At 34.3% G+C, this 14483-nt stretch overlaps 2 protein-coding genes across 3 annotated transcripts; both read left to right on the top strand.

Moving 5' to 3' along the window:
• The first annotated feature begins 42 nt into the window (after positions 1-42).
• LOC127163224 (zinc finger protein 81) lies at positions 43-5330 on the top strand. Of its 2 annotated transcripts, none has more exons than XM_051106344.1 (4): positions 43-545; positions 2851-2938; positions 3063-3161; positions 4463-5330. In XM_051106344.1, exons 1-4 carry the CDS (start codon positions 307-309, stop codon positions 4484-4486), a joined length of 450 nt encoding a protein of 149 aa, XP_050962301.1. In that variant the 5' UTR covers positions 43-306; the 3' UTR covers positions 4487-5330. The 2 variants fall into 2 exon arrangements, with proteins under 2 accessions (XP_050962301.1, XP_050962300.1); XM_051106343.1 differs by having other exon boundaries at positions 49-545; positions 3063-3165; positions 4463-5328.
• A 722-nt stretch (positions 5331-6052) lies between these two features.
• On the top strand, positions 6053-13073 carry LOC127163223 (oocyte zinc finger protein XlCOF22-like). Its single transcript, XM_051106342.1, has 4 exons — positions 6053-6769; positions 9798-9931; positions 10008-10125; positions 12332-13073. The coding sequence occupies exons 1-4, from the start codon at positions 6517-6519 to the stop codon at positions 12883-12885; spliced, it is 1059 nt and encodes a 352-aa protein (XP_050962299.1). The 5' UTR covers positions 6053-6516; the 3' UTR covers positions 12886-13073.
• Positions 13074-14483: the final 1410 nt, after the last annotated feature.

Genomic DNA, 14483 nt, shown 5'->3' with positions numbered 1-14483 from the left:
ATAATCGAAAATTAGATTTACAGCGTATTAGTCTGGTTTTGTGAATGTGAAGACTTTTCAAACGTCTCCATTTCAATAGATGGCGCTTGTGCGTTATACTTGGATAAATGATTAACCGAACTACACGTACAAGAGTTAGTAGGAAAGGGGACCGTTGCTTTAAGATGAAGATTGTAGAAAATTTTTATTTTGTGTTATTATGTTAAATTCCACAAGTACCTGAAGTATATAAATAGCAGTTGATTCTGAATATCTGTACAAAAAACTTTGTGACTTCCTTTCGATAGTTTGTGGAGATATTGGGAGATGTTGTCCACTCTCTCCTCTTTTCAGACTCAGTTAGCTTCCATCATGGAAACACTTGTGCAAACAGCTGTATTAGAGATAAGCAAACTGGTGGATGTGGAGTGTGAAGTGTTGTTGTCGGAGGTGTCCCGCAGCCGCAGTGAGATTAGCGCTCTGAGGAAGAGACTGAGGCTGATGGAGGTCCAGCCGTGGACAAACACTGGACAAACACTCACAGAGACTTTCACGTGTGTTAAGAGGTAGTTACACTTTTGTTTTGGTGTTTAGTTACGATGGTATTGCTTATACTTTATAAGACATATATGCAACCAACTGTTTATTTAAGATAATATATGTCGCCTCTCTACTTTGCAGTCATATGACATATATGGGCCATTCTGCAGAACTAGTGCAAAGTCAGAGTTGGAAACGTCTTGGGAAAAGTCTTTTTCCTAAAAAAATTGTATGTATGCAAATTGTATAATATCCAAAACACACATTTCTATTAATTGTGCAGTAACTTAATTCTTATATTGCATTTTCAGAAAGTTACCCTGATAGCTCACGTACATCTCGGAGACGTCTATTTGACGTTTGCATTTACGTCTGCAAGACGTATTTTTTACGTAGTTTGCTCATCTGCAATGCGTCTATTGGACGTTTCCTATCAGATGTCAATTGACATCTATTAGATGTCTTCAAGATGTTTATGATTTAGAAAGTATGTTAAACTGACATCTTACAGACGTCTGTCAGACGTTTGTACACAGCAGGTGCTTTCCAGATCAAGAGATCTTTAACAGACATCTTGCAGACGTACGTGTGCTATCTGGGTTTTGGAATATTTGTCCTCTCCCCAAATTTGTCACTAGACTAGTGAAACACAGTAATATACTGTATCATTTAATAAAAAGTGTTATATTGACCTGTTAAGATTTTGCTTGCATCTACATTGTAAATATACGTTTTTTTGCTATTTCATTACAATTTTTGCAGAGGTAAATCAATAACAATTACATTTTAAACAATATTTAGTGTGATTTATGAGATTTGTTGTATTCTTTGTTAAAGGCAAAAAGTTGGTACTGATTTCAAACTTAAGGATTCATTAGTTTGAATATACATTAAACCAAACACTATCATAACATATATTTTTTTTTGTTGATAATTCAGTATACTTTATTTTTGACGTGACTGCACGTTTTCGGTAGTGACAGTAATGTTTTGAATTTTAACTCGCATACTAAAACATACTAAAATACAAAAAAAAATGTGCATAACTGTACTAAAATTGTGTTTTGTTTGCCTTTTATCACTACCGAAACAATAGTGACAAGTTTTGGTCGTGACTGTTACAGTAGTGACAATTTTATGGGATAACACCCCCAAAAAACAAAGATGCCACTACTGAAACTCCACCAAATGTTTCAGTTGTGACTGTTTCAGATACTTTTGAACCTAGCTCTGAATGCTAATCAGCACATGATTAGCTAACACAGTTCTGAACAGTTATAAAATGTTGTTATTTATTTATTTATTTATTTATTTTTAGACTTTTGAACACATTTACCTCAAAATGATGGGGCCTATCTACTCACCATGTAGCTATGAGAGAGAGTGACACATAAATATTTCCTGATCATAAATGCAGTCAGTGGACTAAAACATACACTGTTTCGGTAGTGCCATGAAAATGCGGGACACTTTTACTTAACGTTTCATAATTTACAATCTCCTAAAGTACATCAGATATATATTTTTATATATATTAAACTTACTGATATTTTAAATATTATTGTGGGTTTCAATAGATAATAAAAGATCTTAGTAAATAAGATTTAACTACTTAAATGCTTTTTAAATGTGTTTTTTGGTTGTGGGACAGCAGTTGGACCAATTTTGTAGAATGGCCCATATATGCAACCTTGCTGAATTATTTCTACAGTGAAGTCCAGTAACCAATTTATACACGACCATTATGAATAGTCACAATTTTTTAATGTATTTTAAAGATGTCTTTTATTATCACCAAGGCTGCATTTATTTGATAAAAAAATATAACAAAAACTGTAAAATTGTAAAATATTATTACAATTTGTGATAAATGTTTTCTGTTTTCCTTCAGAAAGCATTCTAATATTCTGATTTGCTTCCCAAGAAACATTTATTATTATTAGAAATGTTGAAAACAGCTGTGCTGCTTCATGGTTTTGTGGAAACAGTGATGCATTTTCATGCATTAAATTAATCAAAAATGATAGCAAAGACATTTATGATGTTATTTGAGCAGCAAATCATCATATTAGAGTATAATGGGACACTGAAGACTGGAGTAATGATGCTGAAAATTCAGCTTTGTATTAGAGGAATAAATTATATTTGTAAATATATTCAAATAGAAAAGACACATTTTAAATTTTAATAATCTTTCACAATATGACTGTTTTTTCTGTATTTTTGTTTGAGTAAATGCAGCCTATGTGAGCATAAGAGACTTTAAAAAATATTAATTATTCAAAACTTTTGACCATTGGTTTATAACCCTTTTTATTATTATTTTATTAGTGAATGTGGCCAAGAAGCGATACACAATCATTTGAACAGGCGTAAAGGCCCATCAGGAGACGTCCCAGTAGTAATTCACCAACACCAAGTAAGTTCTCTTCCTTATGTAAATATTCATATTAATTGTCTTTAAATATTTGTAAGCAAAAGCGCTGTTGAAAATGTATATATCATACAAATATAAGATATAATGTGATGTCACAATGTCAAAGGACAGTCCACAGCAGAAGTGTGATGTAAACCAGCCAATTAGTATGGTAAAGCAGGAGCAACAGGAAGTAGATGTTTCGATTGGTCAAGACAACAGTCAAGTAGGTAAGTCCAAAACTAACTGTTGCATTTTAAAGAAGAACTCCACTTCCAGAACAACAATTTACAAATAATGTACTCACCCCCTTGTCATCCAAGATGTTCATGTCTTTCTGTCTTCAGTCGTGAAGAAATTGTGTTTTTTTAGGAAAACATTTCAGGATTTTTGTCCATATAATGGACTTCAATTGTGCCCCGATTTTGAACTTCCAAAATGTAGTTTAAATGCAGCTTCAAAGGGCTTTAAATGATCCCAGCCGAGGAAGAAGGGTCTTATCTAGCGAAACGATCTGTCATTTTTTTTGAAAAATAAAAATGTGTATACTTTTTAAGCACAAAAGCTCATGTAGCACAGGCTCTGGGATGCACGTTCACAACGCTACGTACTATTGAATCATGACGGAAGGTCACGCGGAACTACAGACCCAATGTTTACAAAGCGAATGCACAAAAACTAAGAAAGTGCAAGTAAGTCAAACGCTGTTTACAAACAAAGGTACAACGATGTCAGACGATTTTGAAGTTGTAGGAGAAAATAAGATGGAGTTTTTTGCCATTCTCTACCTTTTTGAGTACACAGACGATGAACTTAGATGTGATTCGTAGTAGTGATGGGAAGTTCGGATCATTTTACCGACTCGGACCCTTGAGTCTCGTTCAGTAAAATGAATGAATCTTTTTTCGAGTCATTTCATTCATTTTAGCAAAATGTAATTAAAATGTTACCTGTTACTTCCCTAACACATCTACTGCTACACAAACGTTGATCACACTACAAACAAGACAAAACTTTAATGCTGTAAGAAACAGAAAAGATTAATTCATTGTTTACCTGGGTCTTCAGTCTATGATTAGCTCACTTCACCTCTTATCTGACAAGTTTTCGGGTTTGAGTCGTTCATTCATCACGTGACAGCCCCATAAGATGAACGAACGACTCAAAAAACCCGAAGACTCGAAACAGGTGAACTAATTCCAGTACAGAACCTAATAGGATGTTGTGCATGCGTGATTGAACGAATCACTCCCCGAGACGACTCGTTCTTCCCGAGTCACATTAAAGAATTGAAGTCACATTGCACAATTGAAGTCCATTATATGGAGAAAAATCCTGAAATGTTTTCCTCAAAAATCATAATTTCTTTACGACTGAAAACAGAAAGACATGAACATCTTGGATGACAAGGGGGTGAGTAAATTATTGTTAAATTGTTGTTCTGGAAGTGGACTTCTCCTTTAATTGCCAGTGCTTATAAATAATTTCTAACTTCCTTCCACTGACATTACTTTCACTTAACCACAGGAACCCAGTGTGGTGAAGCTGTGAGCCTGTCACCCATCAAGGATGTTCACAAATCTGTTCCTTGTGTTAAAAGAGGAAATAGAGAAAACGCAACCACAAGAGTCCCATCTAAAGCAGAATCACCAGAACTGAACCGAAACACCTCACCTGGAACAATAACAGTGAACCAGACCATGCCAAACGGTGAACCAAACACTTCTTTCAGTCACACACAAAGTTTAAGTGCATCAAGAACATCAAGTCTCAACACTATTTCAGGAGACAAGCGTTTTGTTTGCTCCTACTGTTCAAAGAGGTTCAGGTGTTTTAGTCAACTTACAATACATCAGCGAAGTCACACAGGTGAGAAGCCGTACAGGTGCACGCTTTGTGGGAAGAGGTACATTCAGAAAGGACACCTGTACACCCATCAGCGCACTCATACCGGAGAGAAGCCATATCGATGTTCGCTCTGTGGAAAAGGCTTTATTCAGAAATGCACTCTAGACATGCATCTGCGAAGTCACACTGGAGAAAAACCCTACACCTGTACAAAATGTGGGAAAGGGTTCACCACCAAATTTAATCTTAACAAACACCTGTCATGTCAGACTTGCACCAACATTAGTTAATAACAATATACTTGAGTAAATGTGCTGATATTAGTTTCGAACTGCATTGATTTGCACTCTTATGATCACAGAGATGATTTTAAAAAATGTAAGGTTTAATAAAAAGTTTGATTCATGTGGCATCAGATTGACACTAAATACAAAATCATGTCTAAAAACAGTGAAACTTGTTCTTATTTATTTATTTATTGATTGATTTATTGATTTACACTACCAGTCAAAAGTTTTTGAACAGGAAGATTTTTAAGGTTTTTAAGGAATTATTTTCTGCTCACCAAGCCTGCATTTATTTGATCGAAAATACAGCAAAATCTGTCATGTTGTGAAATATTTTTATTATTTAAAATAACTGCTTTCTATTTGAATATATTTTAAAATATAATTTATTCCTGCAATCAAAGCTAAATTTTTTAGCATCATTACTCCGGTCTTCAGTGCCACATGATCCTTCTAAAAAGGTGATTTGCTGTTCAAGAATCATTTCTTCTTATTATTATTATTATTATTATCAATATTTCAAACAGTTGAATACATTTTTGTCAGGATTTTTCGATGAATAGAAAGATCCAAATATCAGCATTTATCTGAAATTAAAGGTTTTGTAAATTATAGAAATTAATACTTTTATTTGACAAGGATGCTTTAAGTTGATTAAAAGTGATGATAAAGACATTTATAATGTTACAAAAGATTTCTATTTCAGATAAATGCTGTTTTTTCTGGACTTTCTATTCATCAGAGAAACCTGAAAAATTCTGCTTTGTTGTTTTCAACATGGTAATAATAGTAACAGTAATAATATAGTAATAATAGCATTTTTTGAGCAAAATCAGAATATTAGAATGATTTCTGAAGGATCATGTGACTGGAATAATGATGCTAAAAATTCTTTAAAATCATAGGAATAAATTACATTTTAAAATATATTTAAATAGAAAACAGTTATTTTACATAGTAAAAAATATTTCAAAATGTTACTGTTTTTGCTGTGATATGGCTCAAATAAATACAGCTTGGTCAGCAGAAGAGGCTTCATTAAAAAAAGTAATAAAAACTTGACTGGTAGTGTATTTATTTATTTATTGCATTAAACACCAGCATATTATGGTTTTTTCAGAGTGTATATAACAGATGTTTTTACTGAGAGAAAAAAACAATTTTGATATTCTTGCATCATTCCAACAGCAAATTTTATTTTATTTTTTATTTAATTTCCCTGATCAATATTATTCTGAATACAGTTGCATTTTTCTGTGTTTTCTATACGGTGTTTTACGGTAATTCATCCCATGATTCCTTTCAGCCAAACGCTATTTATGGTTTGTTTCTACAGAAAGATTGTGCCGAATATAGGGACAGTGACTGCCAAAAAACAGCTATATTAAGAGTACAGTGGAGCCTACATTTCTCCAAACATTTTAAAGCTTATCGTAAGCGACAGACATGAATGCTGCTGATTTTCAGACGCAGCTAACATCCATAATGGAAATTATGGCGAGAACCGCTGTTGCTGAAATAAGCAAACTTTTCGAGGAGAATTCTTTGTTGTTGCGATTAGAGATTACACGACGTACAAGCGAAAACGAATCTCTGAAAAAGAAATGTCATTTTCTGGAGAACGAACTTCAGTCTGCACGGAAAAGCGCTGGAGAGATGAACGGGACAGAGGCTCCATTCAGTCATTCGGGACTTACAGGTGATTTATAAAACGGGTGTTGCTGCTGTGAATTAAATGCAGAGATAAATGGTCACATGAGGATGTGCAGGCTAATTAAAGACCTGAGCTGGCCAACTGAACGCTGTGTGTTTATACCCCACAAAGGATAATCTTTGTGCCCTTGAATAACTTGAGGGACTGTTGCTGATGTCTTGTGCAAACTGGTTTTAGTCAAGTCAAGTCATTTTTAGGAAACTGTGTCTGTTCCTGAGAATTACTACTGATATAAATTACAGATTAGTGAACATTATTTTATAGGTTGTAATGCACAAACTTTGGAAGATAACTTTTCGTCACCATTTACATTCTGAGATTCTGGAAGAATAAATAGCATTTTTTTTTTTGTTTGTTTTAAATATCATGCTTTCTTCAATTTCTGACATTTTTACATTTTTCTGAGGAAATACTAAAATTGTCTTTAACTTTAGTCCTGTTAGTGTATCTCTTCGCAAAATTGCGTGTGATTTTTTTTTTTTGTACAAATACAAAAAATACAATAGAAATCTTTTTGTCTTTGAGTTCATACAAAAGAAAAGTTTCTCCTCTCTCAGTTTTAGGCCTGTTTCATTACATACATGTTTACACACAACACATGGTGTAGTCAAGCTCTAATCACCAACTTGTATGGGCTGTCACACATACAAAATAAAAGTCTGAGTTTGCCTAATATATGTGTACCGTATGTAATTATTATGTATATATAAATACAAAGTAATGCATATATTTAAATTAAATATGCTATTTATGTACAAAATATTGTAGGTATATATAATATAAATTATATAAAACTTATAATAAATATATATACTTGTAAATATTTCTTAAATGAATCAACTTCTTAAATTGCATGAATGTTTTTGTATTTATATATACATAAAAAATTACATATAGTACACACACATATATTAGGCAAACTCACCAAAAAAAACCCGTTTATTTTGTATGCGATTAATTGCGATTAATCGTTTGACAGCCCTACAGAACTGGTGCAAACTGCTGTCCCACAACCAAAAAAAACACATTAAAAAAGCATTTAAATATTAAAATCTTTTATTATCCTTCTATTATCTGTTGATAAACCCTAAATGTCAACTTACGAAAATGATATTGAAATAAATTTTGTATTTTTTTCCATTGTTGTTTTTAAAAGTATTTTTAAAAAATATTTTAAAATGTAAAAAACAAAAAAACATTTATGTTATATTGTCTTTGTGAATTATGAAACATGTAAAAAAAAAAGTGTCCCGCATTTCCATGTCACTACCGAAACAGTGTACAGTTTTAGTCCTTTAAGAAACATCACTACCGACCAACTTTTTTCTGCAATCAAACACACTTTTTTGGGAGTTATTCCGTATGGGGGCAGCCGTGGCTTGTAACCGAAAGGTTGCGGGTTCGAGTCCCAGGTCCGGCAGGGATTGAAGGTGGTGGGAGTGAATAACCAGTGCTCTCTCCACCCTCAATACCACGACTGAGGTGAGTCACTTGAGCAAAGCACCGAACCCCCAACTGCTCCCCGGGCGCCGCAGTGATAGCAATATGGCTGCCCACTGTTCTGGGTGTGTGTTCACGGTGTGTGTGTGTGAGAGAGCACAAATTCCGAATATGGGTCACCATACTTGCCCACACGTCACGCCCTTTCCTTTCCTGTTCCTTTCCACAACATTTAGTTTTTATATGTGCACAACTGTTCAGAACTGTGCTAGCTAACCATGTACTGATTAGCATGTTTTAGCTCGCTTCAAAAGTATCTAAAATTGTCACATTTTTGATTTTTTGGGTGTTATCACATAAAATTGTCACTACCATAAGTCATGACCAAAACATCATTGTTTCCGTAGTGACAAAAGGGAACACATAATGCTCATATTTGGGGGAAATAAACAAAATTTTAGTACGGTTTTGCAAATGTTTAGTATTTTAGTTTTAGTAGTGTTTTAGTATGCAGCTTAAAATTCTATAATGCGATGTTGTTGCTACCAAAACATGGGATTAACATATACTGAATTATCAGATAAGATGTTATGATTCAATATACAGTCAAACTAATGCATCTTTAACTTTCTCATAAAAAATGATAACTCATGAAAAATTGGATTCAAAATACATTAAATCTTGTATATTACACTTGAAATATTGTTAAAAATGTAATTGTTTTTGAGTTACCTCTAAAAAAAAAATAAAAATAGGAAAATGGCAAAAAATATATATATATTTACAATGTAGATGTAAGCAAAATCTTAATAGGTCAGTATAACCCTTCTAATTAAATTATAATTACTGTGTTTCGGTAGTAACTAATTTGGGGAGAGGACAAAAATTAAAATACAGTTTGAGAATTAACTGCACAATTACTACAAATGTTTACTTTGGATGTTATACAATTTGTAAACATACAACTTTTTCAAGCCGTTCCCAGCTTTGACCTTGGACTAGTTCTATAGAATGGCCCATATATTTAAAAATATATGTATAAGTATTTGGTGTGATGTAATTATAATTGCTCATATTTATTTGTCATTTCCCCCCCTGAACTTCAACCCCAGGAACAGAGTTGTAACAATGCATGCAATAAAAGAACAGAATATTGAAACCTTTTACAAAACAGTTGCAATTTACCACACCAAATATAAATGTATTTGCTCATCTTATAACAGTTGTGATGTGTTAATGAACTTTATCTGAGATGGTGCTCATATGGTCCGCCATTCTACAATTGAGGACCATTTGTAAAAATGGAAATGTTAAGTTCTTTAGGCTGATGCAATTATTCTAATGAAATCACATGTAAGCAGAATCACATTTTAGAGCAATGCACTAATGTTTCACAAGGTGATGTGTATGATTTTATTGACTATAATCAGGCTATAATCAGTTTTTCAGCTCAGCTTTAACCTCCTCAATTGGAATTTGTTAAAAATGCTGGCACAAAATGCACTGTTTCTTGAGAATTACATGTGTTTTAATAGAAGTGGTTTGGCCTAACTATTGCCCACATGTTCAACAGACACCGAACGCCAGCCCACAATTGACAATGTCTTTGGAAAGGAATGGTGCATGAACCTCTGGAGACACGAGGAGACAAGCGCTGGTCAGAAGGACGACACACACCTAGAATCTTCAGTTAACCACACAGATGAGGTTGGTCTCACATACTGCTTACGTTTTTTGTCAGAATACAACTTACTAACTCCCTCTGTATTGTCAATAAATTTAGCCAATAAATTTGCTGGATGAAGAACCAGATGTGATTATGATTAATGAGGAGACGCTGAAGGATGACGGTGGCATTGGGGAAAATAAACCCGAGGAAGATGGAAGCAGCAGTTTGAGAGGTTTGTGGAAAAAGAACTTGAAAACAGCTACTGTTAAAGGGATAGTTCACCTGAAAATAAAAATGTGCTGTTAAAACACAATTGGTGCAAACAGTGATGATGTTTTTGTGGGCGGAGTCTATGGAAGTCATGGACTAAAAGAATAACAAAGGTTAAATTTGAGTTTATATTTCAAAATTCTGACTTTATTCTCGCAATTCTGAGATTATACCTCACAATTCTGTTAAAAACAATCAACTCGTTATTCTCTCTTTTCCCCTCGGCTCAGAATCATGAGTTTATATCCCACACTTCTGACTTTTTTTCCTCACAATTGACAAACTCATAATTGCTGAGTTAGACTGAGTTATAAAGTCCAAAATGCAAGATAACAACTTGCATTTGCGAGACAAAAAGCCGGAATTGTGAGATATAGTAGGTAAATGTAAAATTCTGTAAAATTTTATATTCTGTAAAAATGATTTGCATTCCGATTCTCACATCTAAAGTCACAACAATACTTTTTTCTCTTATTCCATGGATTTTACCCATTTCCTTCCACTTGTTACCAGTGTTGGGGGTAACGCATAATGCGAGTTACGTAATATTATTACTTTTTTCAAGTAACTAGTAAAGTAACGCATTACTTTTTAACTGACAAGAAAATATCTGAGTTACTTTTTTCAAATAAGTAACGCCAGTTATTTTTCTCCCCATTTATTGATTAACAGTTCTCCTGTCCCCATATTGAGAGAAATCTGGAATAAGATGTTAGTTCTAGAATAAATGTGAACATGCATTAATTCATCTCACTCAAAAAACAGATTCAGTATTCCTCAAAATGAATAAAAACAGTGAAATTCAGAAAACTCAGAATATGAAGCAAACATGCAATAATTAAATATGTTAAATAACACAAATATCCTTTATGCATTTAATCCCATTTCATTAACCGATGTCTTTGCTGCCGACCTTCGATGATCCAATTCAACCATACTAATAAGCAAAAATTACTCAAGATAATCTAACATTTGTTTTCCTTTTTTTTACTGCTAAAGAGTTGACATTTTTCTTCTGCGGTCTACTGTACAGACATGAATGTACGTTTCTCAAAGCCTGAGGCTTTTGGTGTGAAAAGGCTTTTACAGGTGCCAAAAATAGAACTTTTTATATTAAAAAAAAACAAACAAGCAAGCCCTGCCCAGATTTAAAAAGTAACGCAAAAGTAAAGTAACACAGTACTTTCCATAAAAAGTAACTAAGTAACATAATAAGTTACTTTTTAGGGAGTAACTCAATATTGTAATGCATTACTTTTAAAAGTAACTTTCCCCAACACTGCTTGTTACCAGGGTTTTTCCGGTACCACAATGCACGCACAGCTGCATTGACATAACTGTGATGTTTACTCCAAATTTCTCTTCAGTAGAACAGTAAAGAAGATTTTTAGATGAAACCATCGTCCTTGGTGATTCATAAAATGGCTACCGTCACTTGAGAGTCAAAAAACGCATATCCGACAACAAAATCGTGGCTCATGATGATAAATTAAGATCTTATGAAGCAAAACAATTGGCCTGTGCAAGAAACTGAACATTATTTAGAATATTATTACCTGAAATCCATAGCAGAGGCACATGGTCTGGAGTGATGTTTGGTTGGCGAACAAATCATTCATTTGAACCAGTTCATCAAATCTGACTGAATCTTTTTAAACAGTTCTCGACTCGAGCAGTGTAGATGAACAACTTAACCGAAACTCACTTTCGGATGTACCTGACAATAATCGAGCTAAAATACCAGCATATATGATTATGTGATGCCGGTTTTTGCCAACTTATTCAGCACTACAGCTCTTCCAACAGTCACCGAACTGAGGAGCTGGTGATATGTGCATACATGAACCGAACACTTGAATGAATGGGCAAAATGAATTTCTTGCACAGATCAATTGTTTTGCTTCATAAGATCTCAATATATTGTCAGGAGCCACAGGTTTTTGTTTTTTATGTCTTTTTTAACTCTCAAAGTGACGCTAGCCATTGACTTGCATTTAATGAATCACCAAGGATACTTCTTTACTGTTCTACTGATGACAAAAAAAGTCCCCTACATCTTGGATGGCCAGAGTGTGAGTAAATTAACAGCAAATGTTCATTTTTGGGTGAACTATATCTTTAACTCTTTATTATATTCAGATGTTTATGTGTCATTTGTTGAATTACAGGACCTGCAGTGACCAGTAATGAAAGTTGTGTCGCCCAAAGCTCTGATGATTTTATTACATACACGGTACCTTCAGATGACCAAGTCCAATCGAATGTACACCAGACACAAGCTGAAGAACAACCTCTTGATGGAGCTACACTTGGAGACAGCATAACAGAATCACATCTGAGCCCTGATGTTGGATTTATTCCTAATAATCTGAATTTCGATGAGACAGTTACAGCAAAGAAGAAATTCAAGTGTGTGTTCTGTGGAAAAACCTTCGAGTATTTAAGCCATATGACTAGACACATGCGAAAACACTCTGGAGAAAAACCTTACGTCTGTTCAGTCTGTGGTAAGCGGTTTGCGCAGAAAACATATCTCACAACTCACGAGCGCACACATTCCGGTGAGAGGCCGTACGCGTGCATGGAGTGCGGAAAGAGCTTTTCTCAAAAATCCTCTCTTAATGTACATATCCGAAGCCACACTGGAGAAAAGCCATATAGCTGCTCACACTGTGGTAAAAGCTACGCCTTCAAAATTGCTCTTAGAACACACCGGTGTTAGAATAGAAATAAATATCTACTGAATATTGTCTGGTTAGTTTTAGTATAACACTTCTGTCTAGGTTGTTATAGAATATCCTTGTTATCTGTTGTTATAAAATACATTTTAAAAACTTGGGAAAAAGTCGAAGTACATTAAATGCTGATAGTAAAGGTTGTTTGTTTACATGTGCAATATTATGACTATAAATAAATATGCTCACCAACACTAAACAGTCTCCTATAGTAATTTCCATTGATTACAGGCAATATGTAATTGTTTAAACACTGAAATGTGTTCTTGTGTCTAGTTATCGGATACTTTGAAAAGGAAAGGAGCTATGGATTTGTTCATTTTGTAACTTTTTGATAACTAACCTTGATCGTTTTATATCTGAATAAATATTAGTCTTTTTGTACCAATGTGGTAATATTTTTACAAATAAGTAGTATATATATTTTTTTATTATTAATCTAAAATTAAAGCTGCAAGCAGTGTTGAAAGGGCCCTCGCACCCGGGCTCACCGCAAGCAGTGAACGGTGAGCAATATGCATTTGAAACGGTATATGAGAGGAATACGTCAAAGTCAATTATATGTGCCAAACTTCCTGCTGCCAGCTGGTGGCACTATAACTGGATATTGGCATGTAGATGTCTTCAGGCAGGACTTTTATCAAACATATTAAGTTTGGTGCAGATTGAACGTGGTATGTTTGAGTTAGTGTAAAGCATGACATATCCTGTCTCCAACAGGTGGCACTATGGTTATAACTGAATATTGGCCTTTAGATGTGTTCAGGTCATGATTCTTACTAAATGTGAAGTTTGGTGCACATTGGACATTGTATGTGAAAGTTAGTGTAAAACAAGTCATTTCCTGTTGCCATTAGGTGGTATGATTATAACGGAATATTAGCCTTTAGATATATTCAGGCCAGGACTCAAATGTCTAATCAAATATCTGAAGTTTGGGGCAGGTTGGACATTGTATGGCTTATGAGTTATAACAACAACTTTTCCCATGGCGAAACAGCGAACTTTGTCAAGCTGCCACGGACACACACATTAACGAAAGCTCAAGATCTTTACAATTTAAAGGAGAAGGAGAAGTCCACTTCCAGAACAACAATTCACAAATAATTTACTAACCCCCTTGTCATCCAAGATGTTCATGTCTTTCTGTCTTCAGTCGTAAAGAAATTATGGTTTTTGAGGAAAACATTTCAGGATTTTTCTTCATATAATGGACTTCCATTGTGCCCCAGATTTTGAACTTCCAAAATGTAAATGTTTAAATGCAGCTTCAAAGGGCTCTAAATGATCCCAGCCGAGGAAGAAGGGTCTTATCTAGCGAAACGATCAGTCATTTTTTTCGGAAAATAAAAATGTGTATACTTTTTAAGCACAAAAGCTTGTGTAGCACAGGCTCTGGGATGTGCGTTCACAACGTTTCGTACTATTGAATCATGCCGAACGTAGGCGGAACTACAGAGCCAGTGTTTACAAAATGAATGCGCAAAGACTAAGAAAGTGCAAGTAAGTCAAACGCTGTTTACAAACAAATAGGTACAACGTGTCGAACATGTTGCCATTCTCTACCTTTTTTAGCCGGAGTACA

The sequence above is a fragment of the Labeo rohita genome, chromosome 3 (genome assembly GCF_022985175.1).
Source record: "Labeo rohita strain BAU-BD-2019 chromosome 3, IGBB_LRoh.1.0, whole genome shotgun sequence".
NCBI classification, from domain to species: Eukaryota; Metazoa; Chordata; class Actinopteri; order Cypriniformes; family Cyprinidae; genus Labeo; species Labeo rohita.
The sequence above is the reverse complement of the archived record's forward strand: the minus strand, read 5'-3'. Positions and strand labels throughout refer to the sequence as shown.

Coding starts and splice junctions, on each gene's coding strand:
- LOC127163224 (XM_051106343.1), top strand. CDS start 307: ATGTTGTCCACTCTCTCCTCTTTTCAGACTCAGTTAGCTTCCATCATG. Junction 546..2,850: donor ACTTTCACGTGTGTTAAGAG/GTAGTTACACTT, acceptor TTATTTTATTAG/TGAATGTGGCCAAGAAGCGA. Junction 2,939..3,062: donor TAGTAATTCACCAACACCAA/GTAAGTTCTCTT, acceptor ACAATGTCAAAG/GACAGTCCACAGCAGAAGTG.
- LOC127163223 (XM_051106342.1), top strand. CDS start 6,517: ATGAATGCTGCTGATTTTCAGACGCAGCTAACATCCATAATGGAAATT. Junction 9,932..10,007: donor CAGTTAACCACACAGATGAG/GTTGGTCTCACA, acceptor CAATAAATTTAG/CCAATAAATTTGCTGGATGA. Junction 10,126..12,331: donor TGGAAGCAGCAGTTTGAGAG/GTTTGTGGAAAA, acceptor GTTGAATTACAG/GACCTGCAGTGACCAGTAAT.